General features: G+C 45.7%; 1 protein-coding gene across 3 annotated transcripts in view; it reads right to left on the reverse strand.

The window, feature by feature from the left end:
• Positions 1 to 15,060, reverse strand: part of ST14 (ST14 transmembrane serine protease matriptase) — a 50,037-nt gene extending 34,977 nt beyond the window's left edge. For 2 of the 3 annotated variants that reach the window (XM_054997624.1, XM_054997623.1), the window contains exon 1: positions 14,365 to 15,060. In XM_054997624.1, coding sequence (XP_054853599.1) covers positions 14,365 to 14,469 — 105 coding nt within the window. In that variant the 5' untranslated portion in view covers positions 14,470 to 15,060. Of the gene's footprint in view, positions 1 to 14,263; positions 14,338 to 14,364 lie in introns of those variants that run through there. The other variant, XM_054997625.1, reaches the window with a different exon arrangement.
• Positions 15,061 to 18,683: the final 3,623 nt, after the last annotated feature.

Consider the following 18,683-nt stretch of genomic DNA (forward strand, 5'->3'; position numbering starts at 1 on the left):
CCATCCTGTTTTAAGTGTGTATTAATAGAAATACACTGCTGTTTTAATGATGTTTTAATGTAGGTGAATTTTATTGTATTTTAATATGTTGTTATCCACCCCGAGCCTGCTCGCGGGGAGGGCAGAATAGAAATGTGAAATAAAATACAAATATGCAATGCTCCTCCCCCTTATGGAAGACCCAGCATGGCATAGTGGTTAGAATGTCAGACTGAGATCTGAGAGATCAAGATTCTCTCTCTGCCACAAAACTCACCGAGCATATACATTGCTCAGAGTTCCATGGAGGAAGAACAGCAAAATGTTGCAATAATCAGATAGGACTGCTAGAGAATCCAGCCTCCACTAAACACACCTCCTCTCTGGAGGCCTTTGTCTAGCCCATTAATACTCCCGAGTCCTGACTATAACCAAGTTTAAGTATACATTTGCTCACAGTCATGTCTTGCTACTCTGGTCTTCATCCTCATATTTCCACCCCCTTCTTCACCTTCACAACTGTTGATTCAGTTGATAACCTCCTTGGAGGCAGAGACCCAACTGTGCTTTGCTTATGAACTTCTGCAAAAGCATCCCACACAGACGTTGCTGTTATTTACACAGACAAGACCTTACTCAAGGGTTTTGTTTGTAGCTATACTGTCTGCAGTTTGGGACAACTTGCTTAACCCAGAGCCAAACCCTTTAAGTCAAGCATTCCTTCTCAAAACGGACGGCAAAGGCTAAACACAGCATCTGCCGCTACGGATGCAAGAGTCTGAGGCTGCTGAAATACCACAGATAGTAAAATGCTTCATGGCTGCCTAGCCGAATTCAAGCAGCTTTACAATACTTTGGCAGTAGACATGTATACACAGTTTCCAGGCAGCTGTCAGTTGCTGCATAATTATTTTAAGGACATAATAAGAGACTGAGGCTATGAGACAAGCCAAAAGGTTGCTTATTTTTTATTGCACCAGCTGAAGTTCCTGCTATGGATCTTCCAGAGCGTGGTAACAAATAAAAAACTGACGGGTGGAAAGTGCCAAGTTGCAGCTGACTTATAATATTTTATCAATTTTACAATAAGATACAACAATAACATCAGTCATTAAAACACAATGATATTGTTAGTATCAGGGCTTTTTTTCAGGTGGAACGGAGTTCCGGAACCTCTTGAAAATGGTCACATGGCTGGTGGCCCCGCCCCCAGATCTCCAGACAGAGGGGAGTTGAGGCAATCTAAACTCCCCTCTGTCTGGAGATCAGGGGGCGGGGCCACCAGCCATGTGACCATTTTCTCCAAGGGCAACCCACTGAGTTCCACCACCTCTTTTCCCAGAGAAAACGCCCTGGTTAGTATTGTCACATATCTCTTTAGTTGTCCATTGTATTAGAATGTTCTCTCCGTTTTCAGATAAGCCTTGTGGATTGATGTTTTTAATTGATTTGTAGAGTTTTCAAGAATATGAGTAGAATGAATTCAGGTGTCTAGAGTTATAAGATTAAGAGCGACTGATAAGACTGATTGATTGAACATCATTTTTGGTGATGTATTCAAAGAAGGGGAGCCACTTTTCAGTAAATCCTGTAGTTCTGGGAAACAAAATAAGTTGCTGCTGACTTATGGCGATCTCACAGGGTGTTCAAGGCAAGAGATGAACAGAACTGGTTTTGCCATCGCCTGCCTCTATGTAGCAACCTTGGATGTCCTTGGTGGTCTCACATCTAAGTACAAACCAGGGCCGATCCCGCTTAACTTGTGAGATCTGATACTAGTGAGCTAGCAGGGGCCATCATCTAAGTTCAGACAACAAATAAATAGCTCTTAGTGTTGGAAAGTTTTGTATGAATATAGAAGCAGAAGGGGGCCAGAGAGGGACAGTCTAACGTGCTAGGGCACACTGGGCAGCTGTCAGCACAGCCACTGAAACCACTGCAGGACCTGAGTATCTGGGGGACAGCGTGACCCCGCCACTTGCACAAGGGCCCCTGTAGCATCTCCTTGCTGCCCAACTCAAAGGACCTCTGATAGGATCAGGCACAGAGTCTACCAGCCAGGCCTCTATGGCAATACAAAATGAGTTCAACAAACCCAGAAGATTTGGGTTCTCATGGGACAAAACAGTTTTAAGTACTTCAGGGAGATGGGCAACTTGTTCTCAAGGAGGGCCCGGATGTGCTGGGCATGCCAAGCTAAAGGTGCTACAAGCAATCTACATATCACATATGCACTCATAATGTGGTGTAGTGGTTAGAGCCCTGGAGCAAGACAACCCAAGGTTCAAATCCCTGCTTGGCCTTGAATCTCACTGGGTGACCTTAGAGGTCAAAAACTTGTTGGAGATAAAACTTTGATAAGAATACATTTTAAACAGATATGGTACTGAACATGCTGCAGCAAATCTGTGCTGACAGAAGGGATTTCTCACAGCGCAAGGGAACTTCCTCTGCCCTCTTCCCAGGCTACAGCTTAAAAAGATCCCCGAAATGTTGCTTCTAGTGGAGCAGAGACTCTCCGGAACAGTGGGATGGAAGAACTGGCAAATATCCCTCCTTCTAAAGGTGGAATTTTCCCACAGAATCCAACCCAAACTGTTTGATAATAAATTCAATCTCTATCGAAAAGAGAGCTAGCTATTTAAAAGAACCAAGTAAAGTATTTATTTACTTTGTTTAAGCCCCACTTTTCTCCCTGGTGGAGACGCAATGTGGATTACATTGTTTTCCTCTCCTTCACCTTATCCTCACAACAACCTTGAGAGGTAGGCTAGGCTGTGTGTGACTGGCTCAAGATCATCCAGCAAGCTTCCACAGCAGAGCGGAGATTCGAACCTGGCTTCCCCAGATTCTAGTCCAACGCTCTTACCATTACACCACACTGTACTCAAGAGATATAAAAATCTCTTGTGGAGGGAAGGGGACAGCAGCAAAGCTTCCACCACTTATTTTTTAAAAAGAAAAAAAACATATAAAAGGCTGGATAATTCCAGTCTTTTACCTTCTGCATAATCCTGAAAGGTTGCTGTAGGCCAAGAAACAGCAACTGTCCAAAGCCACCCAGGAAGTGTCATGGGGGATTTAAGGCAAAGTTCCCCTTCTCCAAGCCCACAGCCTCCAACCATCCATTTCCCTCCTTTCTCCCTCTAGTGCAGAGTCCCTCCATGCAGTTGCATAATCCGCATTCTGGTTTCATTTGAACTGACTTGCAACTCACCCCGTGGTGACTCAGTGCGCAAGCAATACACTGTGGAAACATATGTCCAAGTTAGGGCATATGTGGATTCGTTGATCAGTAAAAGTGTTTCCTGCCAACTGAGGGCTTGACCAAGAAGGGACACACTGTCCTTCTCTTCCCCCACAAACTCCTGCATGCGTTAGGCCACAGCAACATGCAAGGCCATCTGGCGCTCCCAAGCCACACAGAGCTGGGCCAGCCTCCATGTGGCTTAAATCAGGAGTCAGAGGGGAGGAGGACTACATCCCACAGTTCTACTTTTAAAAAGTACACAGGTCATTATACAAGGCTGACCAAATAAAAAGTTAATTTTTTTAAAAAAAGAACAATAATTTGAGCGACACAGACATTTGTAAAACACCAGCAATGAAAAATCTCTCTCAGGATTTGTTCAAACTTAGCTTGGAAATTCTGGAAACACTAAAAGCAGCCACAGTAAACAAAAACAGGGAGAGAGAGATCAAACTAATCAAAGAACAACACACATTAGAGTGGATCCAACTGGCTTTCCCACACGATCACAATCGATTCTCTTGCGTGCCACAGCTCCTGTCTCATATGGCTTTCACGCATGCATGTCTCATGAAATTTTGAGGGTGTTAAACAGACTCTTCCTCCCTTTTGTATGTGGAAAAACTGGCTGGATCCACCCCAGTGTCACAGAAATGGAACAATTATTCCTAGAACAAGGGTTCCCAACATGGCACTCATGGGTGCCACGGGCCTGCCAACACTTTTCTGGTACCCAGCACGCGTTTTTAGAAAGGAAGTGATGCTGGTTGGAAAGACAGAGATCTTGAAGGACATTGTGCTGTTGACCTCGGAGAGGGTTCAGATGACCCTGGCTGACTCCGTTAAGAACCTAGCAGTTATGCACAATCCAGCACTGCTGCTAGAGAAGCAAGTAAATGCAGATGCAAAAAAGGTCTTCTCACAACCCTCCTATCCTGGCATGGCCAATCCAGCCTCCTGAATTTATAGCATAGTAACACCAAGACTAGACTACTGTAATGCACTCAGCATAGGTCTCCCCTCAAAGCTGATTTGGAGACTCCAGCTGATCGCTGCTTGTTTACTCTCAGGAGCTAGAAAGAGCATGCATATCACTCCCATTCTGCAGTCACCCATGGGCTGCCCCTCAGTTACTAGGCTCAATTCAAGATCATGACTCTCTCTTTCAAAGCCCTCCATGGCCTAAGCTCCTCATGTCTGTGCAACTGCCTCTCCCCTTATGTACCACCATGGCAGCGTTGGTCACCTGGACAGAGCCTTGTGCAGTTACCACCCTGCAGGTGGGCAAGATCAACAGCTGCCAACACACGTGCTTTGCCTGTGGTCACTCCCACCTTTTGGAATGGCTTATCTGAGGAGGTCAGGAAAGCTCCCACCCTCTTGGCTTTCCACAAACTAACAACAACAAACGAAAAAGCACGCCTAAGACGGAAGGAAAAATTAGCCGTGGAATGTAACGAAAATTAGGAATGCGATATTTCCATAAGGGTTGCACATTACAAAACCCTGAGGACATACAAGGGTAGAGACCGTACATAAATATATCAAACAAATTCTTCCAAAGTCCTTAAGAGAACAAAATAGTGCTGACGAATTGGCAATTGCCCAGCTGCAATCGATGAGGTTCCCAAATTCGTGTAACGAGATGGGGTATAGGCGCTTGTAGAAACCGCTGCGAGACAGAAGGCAAGGCAACGAGCATCAGCCGGCCAAGATATTCCTTTTTCTCGTTTCAGACTGAAAAGATCCTTCTTCAGGCCACCATATATCACAGAATCAAGTTAACAACTCATTTTCCAGAAGCCATATCCATATGTGCCGAGGTCCTGCCAACGTGTATCATCTTGTAGCTCTTTCGCTAAATTTTCTAACTGTTGTTCATTACTGCACTTTGCTCAGTGAATGTCCTAGCTGTTGATTATATTGTATTTTCACTTGCGCTGTGTAATCAACCTTGGATCTCAGTGACAAAGGAACAACAACAACAACGGAGAGGGGGGAGGGCTTGCCCAACAGGGCTTCTGATTGGCTGGGCAATTTTTTAAAAATGTTGCTTTGGCAGTAACTACTACCACAACCCAAGGATCTTCATGCCATGACTGAAGGTAAGCTGCGTGCATGCAAGAAAATGTTTTTAAATATTGTGTTCATTTTAAAAGGCATCTGAGCTTTTCCTCAGAATGTCGAAGAGTTACTATCCGAGTTATGCATAACCTCATTCCCTGACATCTTGCGAGTGGCGCCCTCTCCTGCAGCAGCCATCTTATGGGTGGCTCTGCATTTCAGCTTTCTAAAAGTGCCCGCTTCCTCCAAAAAGTTTGGGACCCCTGTCCTATAAGGTTTGGAATGAGAGCCTCTCTCGAATTCCTACCTACCCCCATCACATTGCAAAAAGGATGCAGGTCCTTCCCACACTCCCTGCTGAAATTCAGCAACAAAATAAAGATGCAGCTAAAAATAAATGGAGTCACTGTAACGTATGCCTTAGTACAAATGAATGACAAGCAGGCAGCCCACCAGATTACAGTATAAAGTTGGATGCTGTCTACAATACAGAATCAGAAACCCTTGCTATATAGTCTGCACCCACACTTGTCCCTTGGCAACAGTGACGTCGAATAATGACACGCATGCGTGAATGATCAGATCACCACCACAAGTGAAACCTTTATCCACGGTCAACTCAAAACACAGCATATTTCAACATGAGACAGTCCACATGTTCAGCAGTCACTGTGCACATACTCAACATTTGAGGTCTGCAACACCCAGTGATGTGAGAGTGCCTTGGGAGAGCGAATAGGCCACTGCAAACCCACACACCACAGATTTAATCTTCCTATGGCTTGACATCATCCTAATCACAAAGCTTTTCTGCAGAGTCTGTTCTCAGTTTCAACTGCCTGTAAACCAGTTCACAACCATAAACATATACAGGGTCATTGTTAGCCATGTTAGTCTGTAGTAGCAAAATAGTAAAGATACCGGTAGCACCTTTAAGACTAACCAACTTTACTGTAGCATAAGCTTTCGAGAACCACAGCTCTCTTCGTCAGATGCATCGTGCATCATACTATATATACAGGGTCAGACTCAGTTGTGTAGTACAGCAGACGTAGCACATCTAGGCCACCAGAGCAGCTGACCTTCAGCATGGTGCGCCACATTTATCAAAGATACACCCTCTTGCTTTATGATGCAGGTACTGACAGAAAGACAGCTTGAAAAACTCCAAAGAATAACCAGAGATTGAGGAGACTCCAAAGAAAGGTGAGAAGGAGGAGGTCAGGAGAACGGCTCTGCCTCAAGCTGCAAGCACTAGTAACTTTGACTAATAACTCTCATGACAGCCAAGAAGAATGATTATGAAAGAAGTCTGAGGGAGAAGAAAAAGCCACAGTGCAGGAGGGAAACCAGTCTGAGACCGACAGCCACTTCCTAAGCAACACCAACCTGGTGGCACTTTCTGAAACTACTTATGAGCAGAGCACTGTCAGAGTTTCTGTGTGCTGATGGCCGACACACTCCACTGATGGAGAAAGAGCATCAGACGAAGAGAATACAGAAGCCAGAGCAGAAGAAGAGGATAGGCACCAGGAGTAGGAATGTGGGTGTCTGTGTCTGTGAGCGTGAGAACGAGGTGGAGAGAGAAGAGTTCAGTTCTCATCTCAGCAGTGAACTTCTTGGACAGCCCCATATTCACAGCCACTGCAGAGTAGTGGTTAGAGCCTTTGGCTGGGTTCTGGTGGGAAGCCACAATTCAAATCTCTTCTCTGCCGTGACACTCGCTGGCTAAGCTTGAGCAAGTAATTTTTTCTCAGCGTATCTTACTCTATAGAGAAAACACAGGGAGAACAAAGTCATGTGAGCACGCCTTAGGTCTCCGGAAGGAATGGAGAGGTCCAGGGCTTTTTTTCTGGTAAAAGAGGTGGGGGAACTAAGTGGGTTGCCCTCTTGAAAATGGTCACATGGCTGGTGGCCCCGCCCCCTGATCTCCAGACAGAGGGGGGTTGAGATTGCCCTCCGTGCCGCTGAGCGGCACACTGAGTGGCACGGAGGGCAATCTAAACTCCCCTCTGGCTGGAGATCAGGGGGCAGGGCCACCAGCCATGTGACCATTTTCAAGAGGTTCTGGAACTCCGTTCCACCGCGTTCCTGCTGAAAAAAAGCCCTGGAGAGGTCACAATGTACATAAAACCTGTGAGGTGGGGCGGAAAACGTTCCGCAACAGAAATATTTATAGAAACCTATATTCTTCTGAGGAAAAGCTGCTGCCTCACATATGTAAATACAGTCTGCTTTATTTATACTTATCAGAGCTGACTGTGTTACAAATCGATCATGTTTAGATGGGCTTGAATGTGGCATATAAAGTATGGACAAATCCCAGGGCTTGTATGTGGTGTATCATGCATATGATGTATGTGGTGAGAGCCAATTTGGTGTAGTGGTTAAGAGCACGGGACTCTAATCTGGAGAGCCGGGTTTGATTCCCCACTCCTCCACTTGAAGCCAGCTGGGTGACCTTGGGCTACTCACAGTTCTCTGGAGCTCTCTCAGCCCCACCCACCTCACAGGGTGATTGTCGTAGGGATAATAACATACTTTGTAAACCGCTCTGAGTGGGCACTAAGTTGTCCTGATATAAATCGAATGTTATTATTATAATGTTATTATTTCCCGATTCTGATCTCCCCAGAAACACACATCTCAGGCATCTCAATAAAGATTGACTTTACAAGGATTAAAAAAACAAACACAAGAATAATTATTTGGGGCATTGACTCAGGTTGGGGAAATATATGGCAGGGGGTCGTCTAGTTTTCCACTCACATAATTCTGCCCATCGTTTTCACTTCCAAGGCTACTTTCAGCACCAGGGTAGGGGTGGGAAGGAATTTCCAACTGAAACATGTGGGTGCATGGAACAATTAAACCTGCTCCAACTCTTTCCATGATGTTATCTGAACAAAAGGCCCTGTAGGCTTATGACTATCTGAAAAACTCTGATCAGCTCTGACAACAGGGCTGCTGGCACACCATCTAGCTAAACCCTCAGACTCAACCCATACTCTAACCTGCAATAAGACAGACTGGCAGCTGCCTCATCCTCTTAACAAGGTTGCTTTAAGAATTACTAAGAGAATCTTTTGAGTGACAGAGATCCTTTGACTGATGAAGAGACAGAGATGTAGCAAGTCCCGCATTTCAGTCTCACTTCTACTGTGACCTAAGACCATGTAGTATCTCTTTACCACTGTTAAGAAAATTTGCAAGCGGGAGGAAAACAGCCTACATAGTATGTTTAACAGTTACTGAGATCATGCACATGAAAGCCAGTAAGGAAAGTTCTATACTGTGTTACTACTCAAAGCTGCTCTTGCTAGTGCCTACAAAATGGAAGCATTTCTCCCCATACCGTGCCTTAGGTACACCAATGTTTGATTGATATCTTTTGCCCATATTTAAGAAAAACACAGTTTCCAAACACCACCTGCATTTTGTTCTTTAGTATTATCTCCTATTCTTTTGCACTCATTGTAAGTAACGACCAGAAGTTGCACATTAAGTGCACTGGCCTGAAGGGATATAACCCTTATAAACAGCCTAATCGCAGTCTGTGGATCACTTAGAGATGTTCCACACATTATACAACAAATCCAAGTTTGCAACTGAATGTATAATCGACAGGGAACAGATAACTCTACCCATATACGTCATACTGGTTAGTTGTATTCAGGGAGGAACTGATGAACACTGTGCGAGGGTGACATTTTTCTTTTTAAAAAGCTCCTACAAAAGTAGAAGGAGGTAGTGGCTTGGATCAGGGCCATAGTGACAGGCTGCGGTATAACTTTCCCTACCTTGTGATTATTCTTTGTGGGCTTTTAAAAAAACAAGACGATCAGTTTATCAATATTTAACCTTAGCAATGGCACAGAAGCAAATGGGGTCTTCTCCCTTGCCCAAGTGCCATAGCCCTGATCCAATCTGCCACCACCCTAAGGCTGTGCTTGGAGTACAAATTAATGACCTTCCAAGATCAAATTTCCCACGTCTCATCTAACCATGTCCACACGCTTTTACAGTAGTTTGTGAAGAGGCACCGATGTCTTCATCGCCAGCAGGTCTTTCTGCAGGAGTAACTTCCTCTAAGTCAGGATACGAAACTAACAGACAGACCCCAAACAAGAATCCCACTTGCACAGTCCTGATCTGCTTGGAAATAACCCCGTGGAAACACAATGGAGCTTGCTTCTTAATAAACTAGGCTGGATAGAGCCGAGAGTCTTTTTTTCATTTAGATGAGCATTGCCACAGGCGGCTGACTTTTCCAACACCTTCCAAACGAGGAACAAGGCATCTGAGGACAGCCCTCTTCCCATAACGATGCATGATACAGACCAGCAAAGGTTTTGCATCATTTCACACCCCGATCTTATAAATTGCCTTAATTTCAAAGAACTTCCATCTCAATCTCCTAAAAAGCCAACAGCAGGTGCATTGCATCAGAGACTGGGAAACCCCCAGCGATCTGTTATTACTGATTACATAACCCATCTCTCCTTCTTTATGAAACTTAAGGCGGTGTATATGGGACTCCTTGGAAGTTTCCCATCTGGCACTGAGTGCTGAGCTTCCCTGAGGGTGATATGCTACATGCCAATCCCCCCTAGGCATCATTACAGCCTCCAAAAACCAATACCCAGATTACGAAACCAGCATTCCCCCTCTCCCCGTCACATCTGAGGCCAAGGCTAATGGTGAGCATTCAGTTCCTGGGACAACTGCACCCTCTTCAGGGTTAAGTCCTGTGCAGCTTCCTCCAGTTGCCAACCTAGAGAGAAGCAGGACTTGCTGGTAAATCACTTTGGCAGCAACCGCTTCCCAAATGGGTCCTCTGATTGTTTCAGCAACCTTCCTAAGTGCTTTTGGGTCCAGGAAGCTTCCTGGCTACAGAGAATATTCGGCTCTTCTCAAAGAAACCTGACACTGAAGCCACATTGATACTGAAATGGAGAAAAAAATGAATATATTAAGGTTGCCTCCATGTGGCGGCTGGAGATCTCCCAGAATTACAATGGATTTCCAGGTATCAGAGACCAGTTCCTCTGAAGAAAATGGCTGCTTTGGAGGGTGGACTCTACGGCAATATACCCCACTGAGGTCCCTCCCCTCCCCAAGCCCCGCCCTCCCCAGGCTCCACCCCCCGAATCTCCAGGAATTTCCCAACATGGAGCTGGTAGGCCTAGCAGAGATCTAACCGAATTAAAGGCCACCAGTCAGATGGAAACCTTTTCTGTAAATCATTCATTTAAACCCTTGCTCTTCTTTGCAACCTGGATAATCGAGGGGAAATCTAACTACTTGCCTAGCAAGATGTTTCATGAGGGCTAGTAAAATGAATCCTGCATTTGCATTCTGGGTGTGGGCGCTATGGGGAGGGGCTAAACAGAGGCTGGTCTTGTTAGCAGTCTGGGTGAGGCATGTTGAGGAACAAAGTGACTAGATGTCCCATTTCACAGGAGCACGTCTTGGAAGTAAGAAGTCAAAAGATATCACAGGAAACATTCCAGGTGAGGACATAACCTTGCAATGCTCTGAATGGCGTAACCCAAAGCCACAGTGAGCCATTTCCAGTTCAGGCAACTGATCTCTGCCGTGACCACTTTAGGCAAGCTACTATCCTGCATCTGCAATATGGAGATCTGAATACCGAACAACCTTGCAGGGTTGTTGTGAAGTTTACTGCAGATGTATGTGGTGTGTCCTGAAGCGTTCATAAATGCTATTATTACATAACATAGCCTTGGAAATAATTGCCTGCTCCTCCCCTGCTCTGCTGTTCTGCCATGAAACTGCTAGTGTATTAAAACTAGAAGAGGGGCAAGAAGCACAGTCTTGCTCAGCACAGCCATGCTAAAATAAAGACCACCACGCTGAACAGTTTACCACGGGAGAAGAGGGCTTGACATTCTGTGACCGATACTTGCCCTAGGCGAGTGACATCATACCGTATGATAAGCACACAGTAAAGCTGATCATGCTCAGACACTGATACAATCTAATCTCATTTTAATACAGAAAGCAGAGTCTGGAATCAGGTACTACTTCAAAGCAAGGGGCTGGGAGATGTCTTAGTGCCCTGCACTGATCCCCACTCCACCATGCAAAAAAATTAGGAGATGCAAGGAAAATAATGTTAAACTATCTATGCAGGTTCCTTTCTACAGGTTAAAGGCAGCACAAAAAGGACAGCTTTGCTAATATCTCAAGAAGTTTTCTAAGGTAATAAGAACCAGTGAGGGATTTCTGCCGTTAAAAGGGGGGAGGGGGGTATAGGAAGAAGAAAGAAAGAAAGCCAAAACTGCGATAAGGCTTATACTAAACCATTTGGACCTTCACTGCCCATATGGGAACTTGATGTACAGATTAGATATTTCTGTATCTTGGCTTCTTATGCCAAGACTGCCCTTCCATCTTTGAGTATCCCATCGCCCACAATCACACCCCTTTTCTATGGGGCTTATGTGTGGATTCGAAGCAGGCTGTGCTCCAACCCTGGGCAGTTCCTCAGAAACTTCTTATCTTAGATGGAACTTTCGTAGCCTAAGTGCCCAGGCCTATCCAAAGAACCATGCAAGCTTTATAAAAGGGGCAGTGGAAAACCATCCCTCCAGTTTGGGAAGGAAAGTTTTTACCTCCACACCTTAGAACAGTGATGCCCAAGAGCCCCACAGCTCACACTGATGTGTTTCCTGGGGCCCATTTGCTTCAGGAGCCTGCGAGATAAAATTCAAGGGGTCTTGAGTTAGGGTTGCCAGCTCTGAACTGAGAAATACCTGGAGATTTTGGGAATGGAACTGGAACTCAACAAATTATAATATCATAGAATCCACCTTCCAAAGTAGCCATTTTTGCCAGTGAAACAGATCTTTGTCATCTGGAGATCAGCTGTAATTCTTGGAGATTTCCAGACCCCACCTGGAGGCTGGCAACCCTATCTGGAGTGAAAAGGGGAGCTTGGATAGGAAAAACATGTCAATTAATAAAAGCTATAGGATGTTTAGAGCATGTATGTCTTTCTTTTAACATACCAGAATTGTCTCCACTTTACTTTAAAACTCTGCTCAACAGAGAAGGCTAAATTTCTTCCACTTAAGACCTTAGCAGCCTGCTTTCAAGAACGTTGTGGGTGTAATCTCAGAGGTTTTAATTAAAAATTTTAAAATTAGATTCATTTTAATTAATATTAACCTACACTCTTCCACATAATAATATGGCCTTCTGTGACCTCACCCACAGAGAGGCAAATACCAGCTTCTGACCGTGGACTTATGATTACCCGCTGAACTGGAAAGTCTACTTCCATAGAAACAAGCAGGCCCTTGAAGTTAAGAAGAGGAAGGTAGATTAACCCTTTTGCACACAACAAAAAGGACATAGCAGGAAGAAAAATCCTCATCAAGAAGATTAGCTTTGAATCTCAAGGGCCTACAGTTTAAGGCACCATAAAAAGCGACTGAGCTGAAAGGTCAACAAGGTTTTTTTAAAAAAAGCTCTTTATAAAAACATCATTCTCTGTAGCCGAAAAATTTCAATAGCTGTTGAAGATCTGCTTCAAAATCCACTGGCAACACATCTGTTTATCATTAGGGAACCCAGATAATTTGCCAACGATGCAAGATGGTGCACCCTAGAACCACTTTCAATACTGCAGAAAATGCTGGGCAGCAGTGCCCGATCTAGGAATGGCACCACGGATCCCTTCACAATGAGATTTTCCTTAATCACCTGGCCACATAAACTCACTTCATCCCAAGGGATTAGGAGGCACGTGGCAACACATTAATTTCTGTACTTGGCCACAATAAAGCCTAGTTGCTTGAATACAAGATGTCTTGCCCTGCTTACGGGAGAAAATACACAGGCTCAGACTTTGGCAAGCCTTCGGGGAAAGGATTCCAAAGCTGAAAGGCAACCACTGAGAATCTCTCTCTAAAAGCCGCAACTGAACTCATGGCACACGGGTGGTACTAGCCAGAAGTGTTCCTCATTGATGGAATAGTGGGACCCAGGAGACCTGCTATTTATGCTGTGCTTAGGACCTTTAGGGCATTATGGATCATAATCATCAGAACCTCACAAGGCATGAAGACCGAGCGCCAATAACAGGGCTCCTTCAATACAATCCCAACAACCTACCCTGATTGATAGTACACAGGGAGTGCATGCTCCTGTGTTGTACCCTACTTCCCTATAAAACATTGCAGGATTACTGTGGCACTTTGCACACTAACACCCCTAAAAATACATTCCCATCCCCTTGAGACCACTTGGCATATTTTCTCAAAGCCCTGAACCTGACAATAGGCCCTAACCTTATCCTCTCAGTAAACCAAACATGCTTACTTGGGAGTACGAGCCACTGAATTTAGTAAGCCTCACTTCTGAGCAAACCTACACAGAACTGGGCAGTGAAAATCACACAGAAAGCTCACAACTAATATATCCACGTATCAGGCTTGCACGTTTTTAGTAAACACTACATTCTTTACTGCAGGAAATTTGGACGCTTGAGTATAATTTGATTTTATTTCAGTGCAGTCCTTTTCTTTATGTTAGGATAATCTTAGTTTATGCTCAATTTGTTTTTATATTTACATTTATAGCCCACCTTTTCTCATGTAGACTAAAGGTGGATTACACAGAGTATGTACAGTCAATTTCAAAAACATTTCAACAAGCAATGTGGTAGGGGATAGAAATGCAACTTTACAAAGATTTAAAACGAGCAGAAATCCAATATACGGAGTTTAAGAAACGCTGAAACGGAGCATAAACAGTGCTAAGACTGACATATTATGCCAATGTACTTCGGTCAATTGTACATTACATGAGAAAAAGAAAAGGAGATTTTCAGCGCAGTCCTAAAACGAGTTACTCTAGTCTAAACCCATTGAAGTCAATGGGGTTAGACTGGAATAACTCTGTTTCAGATTGCACCGCTTGAGCAATTCACAACCTACTTACTGCGTCGGAAAGTTGCCTCTCTCTTTTACAGGAATACTCGAGAGGAAAGGGCTCAGCCGGACCACCCGTCCTCTTCCAAGCAAGTCGGCAGAAGAGCTTACCTCTTTCTTACTGGTGTATTTCAGGCCCGACGCCTTGGGCTGCGCCCCTGACGGGGGTTTGTAGCGGCTCATATTCCCGTCGTCGGAAAGCCGGTAATCCTTCATTTTTGCTTCTTGGGGGCGGGGGGAGAAGAGAGAGGAGAAAGTTCTCAAAATATTTCTCCCCCGCGCAGAAACGCGCCGGCCTCTCGACGGCTACGCGAAACCTTTAACCTCCATGGCTGGCGCGCCCCGGGCGCAAAGCAAACGCGGAGAGCGCCGAAGGGAGCCACTCGGGGCACCGCCGAGAAGCCAAGCCGGGCGCGCCCGGGATCCCTGCCTCCGCATCCGGTCCCGAAAGGCGACTCCGACGAGCGGGCCCTCGTTCCTCCTCCGCCTCGCTTCTTTCGCGCGGGCGGCGAGGCTGCCTCCTGCCCCCTCTCCGCGCAGGTAAGCCGCGCCAAGGGTGGGGCTGGACTTCTCCGCCTGCGCGCACGAGATTACCTGGGCTGGTTGGGCCCCTCCCGGCGGCTGCCCTGCCTCCCGGCAGGTGAGGGGAGGAGCAGGAAATGGCTCCCGAAGAGCCCTGGCCAGCTCGGCTGAGTTTCACACGCGCAGAGAGAAACTCGACTTTCCTGGGGTGGCCAACCTCCAGGTAGGGCCTGGGGATCTCCCGGAATTACGACAGGTCTCCAGACTACAGAGATCAGCCTTTCCCATGGAGGAAATGGCAGTTTCAGAGGGTGGACTCTATGGCATTACACTCCGCTGAGGTCTCTTCCCCTCCCCAACTGCTCAGGCTCAACCCCGCAAACTTCCAGGAATTTCCCAACCCAGAGGTGGCAAGCCGAGCCGACCAAGTCTTGCAACAGGCGTTTCGCCGAAGAGTCTTCTGGTGGCACAGAAGGAGCCGCTTCATATCTGTCTCCCTGCTGGAGTGGGCTCAAAGCAAGATTTACAGTGTGATCCTAAGCAGAGTTACTCCAGTGTGAGCCCGTTGGTTTTGGTGGGTTTAGACCGGACAAACTCTGCTCAAGATTGTACTAGAGGTCTGTTTTAATTTATACAAGGCAGCAGAGTAAAGTGGAAGAATCACTAAAGACTGGGGGGGAAGAGTAATTTATTGGTGCATTTACGTCATTTATACCCCGACTTTCTCCCCAGTGCGGACCAAGGGAGCTGTTTTTAATGCTCTCAGAAAAAAAAAAGGGGGGGGGGAAGCCTGTCAAGAAGAAAGACTCTAGCCTTACCATTTGCGTGCTGTGATAGCAAAGACACAGGTTCAAATCTCCACTCTGCCACAGAAGCTCTCGGAAAGTGACTCTCGTCTAGATCTTAATCTGATGTTCCAACCACTGCATCACACTGACTGGAAATTCTGATTTTCTGAAAATACAAATTAGTTGACATGCTAATGTACATCTCCAAGAATTTTTATTTTAAAGTCATGATGAGTTTGCCTTGCAAACTGATGCTGCTACTCTCTTCCTTCCAGATGGGATTTCTGTGGTTTGAGCGGTGAAGAGCAAAAAAAAAATGGCAGGTGGACATAAGAGAAGCCCCGCTGGGTCAGACGCAAAATCTATTTAATCCAGCATCCTGTTTCTCACAGAAGCCAACCAGGCACTCTCAGGAGGCCTACAAGGGCACGAAGGCAAAGGCCTTCCCTTGTTGTGCTTCAGCTGCTAGTTTTCTGAGGTACACTGCTCCTGAATATGGAGGCTCTATTTAGTCACCACAGTGAATGGCTTTTCATAACCAAATCCTCCATGCATTTATCATCATCTAAGCTAGTGGGAAGGACTGTGTCCCAGGGGTAAAGCATCCACTTTGCATGCAGACACACTCGGGTTCAATCCCTGCCGTCTCTGTCTGAAACAACAGATGGCACAAAAGAGCTTCACCTGAGACAAAATGGGGAGGGAGATGATGGTAGCATTTGGCCCGGCATACTGGGAGCACCCGAGCCCCAGCAGAGCTGCTTGTGCCTTAGGGTCCTTTGCATGAGGAACTGGCCCTGCATGGCAGACAAGATGGTCTGGAGTGCTGCTCTTCAATGTTTATAACCATTACACCACTGGAATTAAATAATGAGATTCTAGAAAGAGAGATAGTTGAACAATCTTTGGCTGCTCGACTAGCTTGTGGTTCAAAGTGCAAACAAGGGGATGATTCACTGGGAGGGGCTGCACAAGAAAGTGTCATCTAGATGAAAATAAACAGCAGAGAGCCTTATGGAAAGGTCAAAAGCTGGTCCTAACAGATTACAGTTGGTCTTCGGGGAGAAGCGAGTGCCATTGACGGGGGGAGACAAGGTAGCCCCATTTATCCCAGGCTTGAGTACGTGTATATGAATAAACCCAGAGGGGAACTAGCAATGGTGCCTTCATTTCCTGCTTCAACCCCAGCCTAGGCCCCAGACACTGTCTTTCAACATCTACAAAATCTACTTTGCAGCCAGCTAAATGCAGACATGTATTCCTGTTTTACCTTAGGGGACAAGATGCAGTTAAAGCTATGCCTACACTGCAGCCCTATTGCCACTGCAAATTGTGCAGTATAATGCAGTGATCAAAGGTAGCTGGCCATGACCTGCTTATGTTGTAATCTTACTTCAGCCTTGTAGATACAATAATGTGGTGGATAGTGTGTGATGACGATCTGTGGTTTTAAGCAAATAAAATAATCTAACGGTGCAGCACAGGGAAGTTGGGAGCTAAATTAAAACATGTACACATTTGATTAACTGCATCTAAATAGATATAAGTGAACTGCCCCACCCCTCAGAACTGTATAAACAGAGAAGCTAAAAGTGAGCTAGGAATTTTCTAATTCAAATCACAGCCTCAAAGGTGGCTGCAGGTAAGCTGCTATTCTCCTCCCTCTTATTCAGTCAGAAAATAATTTTGCCCTGCAGTACAGAGTTGTTAGGAATACTGAGATAACACAAAGTGCTCTGAACACTTGAAATGGGCTATAGCAACAACAGGTATATTTGGCATAGCAACACACATGACTGACTGCCAACCGTTTGAGGGCTTTTATTTGGTGGCTGCTCCCTTTTATGGAAAGCCCCCTCCATGCACACACACGCACGTACGCGCACCATAGCATTTCAAACGGGTTGTCTGGTCTCTTCAAGAGGGCTTTAGGAACTTTCTGAATGCTTTTTGTGGCTGCCGTATCATTCATTTAATCTAGTTTATTTGCAGTCGGTACTGAGTGGCTTAACTTTGTTTCCTGCCTTGGGTCCCAGTTGTTGGGAGAAAGGGGGAGTTACACGTATTTTAAATCAGGGCTTTTTTTCAGGGGGAACGCGGGGGAACGGAGTTCCGGCACCTCTTGAAAATAGTCACATGGCTGGTGGCCCCGCCCCCTGATCTCCAGCCAGAGGGGAGTTTAGATTGCCCTCCGCGCCGCAGCAGCGCGGAGGGCAATCTAAACTCCCCTCTGGCTGGAGATCAGGGGGCGGGGCCACCAGCCATGTGACCATTTTCGCTGAGGGTGATTTAAACTTTAGAAAACTCCCCCCTTGTTCCAGCTGACCCAAAGTGACGTCATTGTGTAGTCCTGGGAGCGTGTGGTACCAGGGGCACTACCTCCTGCCAAGAGTTGCCCCCTGTGCTGGCAACTGAGTTCCACCACCTCTTTCCCCAGAAAAAAGCCCTGTTTTTAAATAAATAATTATCATTGGCTAAGCTCAGTTAACACTGTAGAGAACACAGGAGCAAGTCACTGTCTGGCGGGCTTAAGAATCAAATTTTGAACAGGCGAGACGGAAGAGGAGGAAAGATTCCAAAGTCTGACCAACAGACAGCATGGAAAGAACAGGCCCAGGAACATATTTTTGGGACAATGAACTGAAGAAAGTTTTAGAGGAATGGGACAGAATCCATTTGACAGAGGTGGTGAGGGGGCTGGTTCAGGCCATGATGGCTGCACAAAAGAACATAAGTACTTTTACTGCATCAAGCCCAAACTCCGTCCAGTCCAGCTTCCAACCAACCATGATTCATTAAATATGTCCCAAAATCTGCCACAGATCATGAGGGCTACAGTCTTCTCCGAGCCACTGCCATTCAATTACATGCTTTCTCTGAATGAAGATGTCCCATTTAGCCATCACATCTGTTAACAGACCCAAAGCCCATGGATTTGTCTTTGAAAGTCCTCTGTCTTCATTGACATACCTAGTAGAAGTAAATTCCATAAAGTGTTAAAACAGTGTGAGAAAGAAACCTTGGCATCTTAAAGGAAGACTGTGGTGGAATGCAGTTTAAAGAAAGGTTTCCACAGTGCAGGGCTCAGAGGTGGAAAGGAAGGCGTTAATAACTGCCTGG

This window comes from Eublepharis macularius, chromosome 14 (assembly GCF_028583425.1).
Source record: "Eublepharis macularius isolate TG4126 chromosome 14, MPM_Emac_v1.0, whole genome shotgun sequence".
In the NCBI taxonomy this organism is placed as follows: domain Eukaryota; kingdom Metazoa; phylum Chordata; class Lepidosauria; order Squamata; family Eublepharidae; genus Eublepharis; species Eublepharis macularius.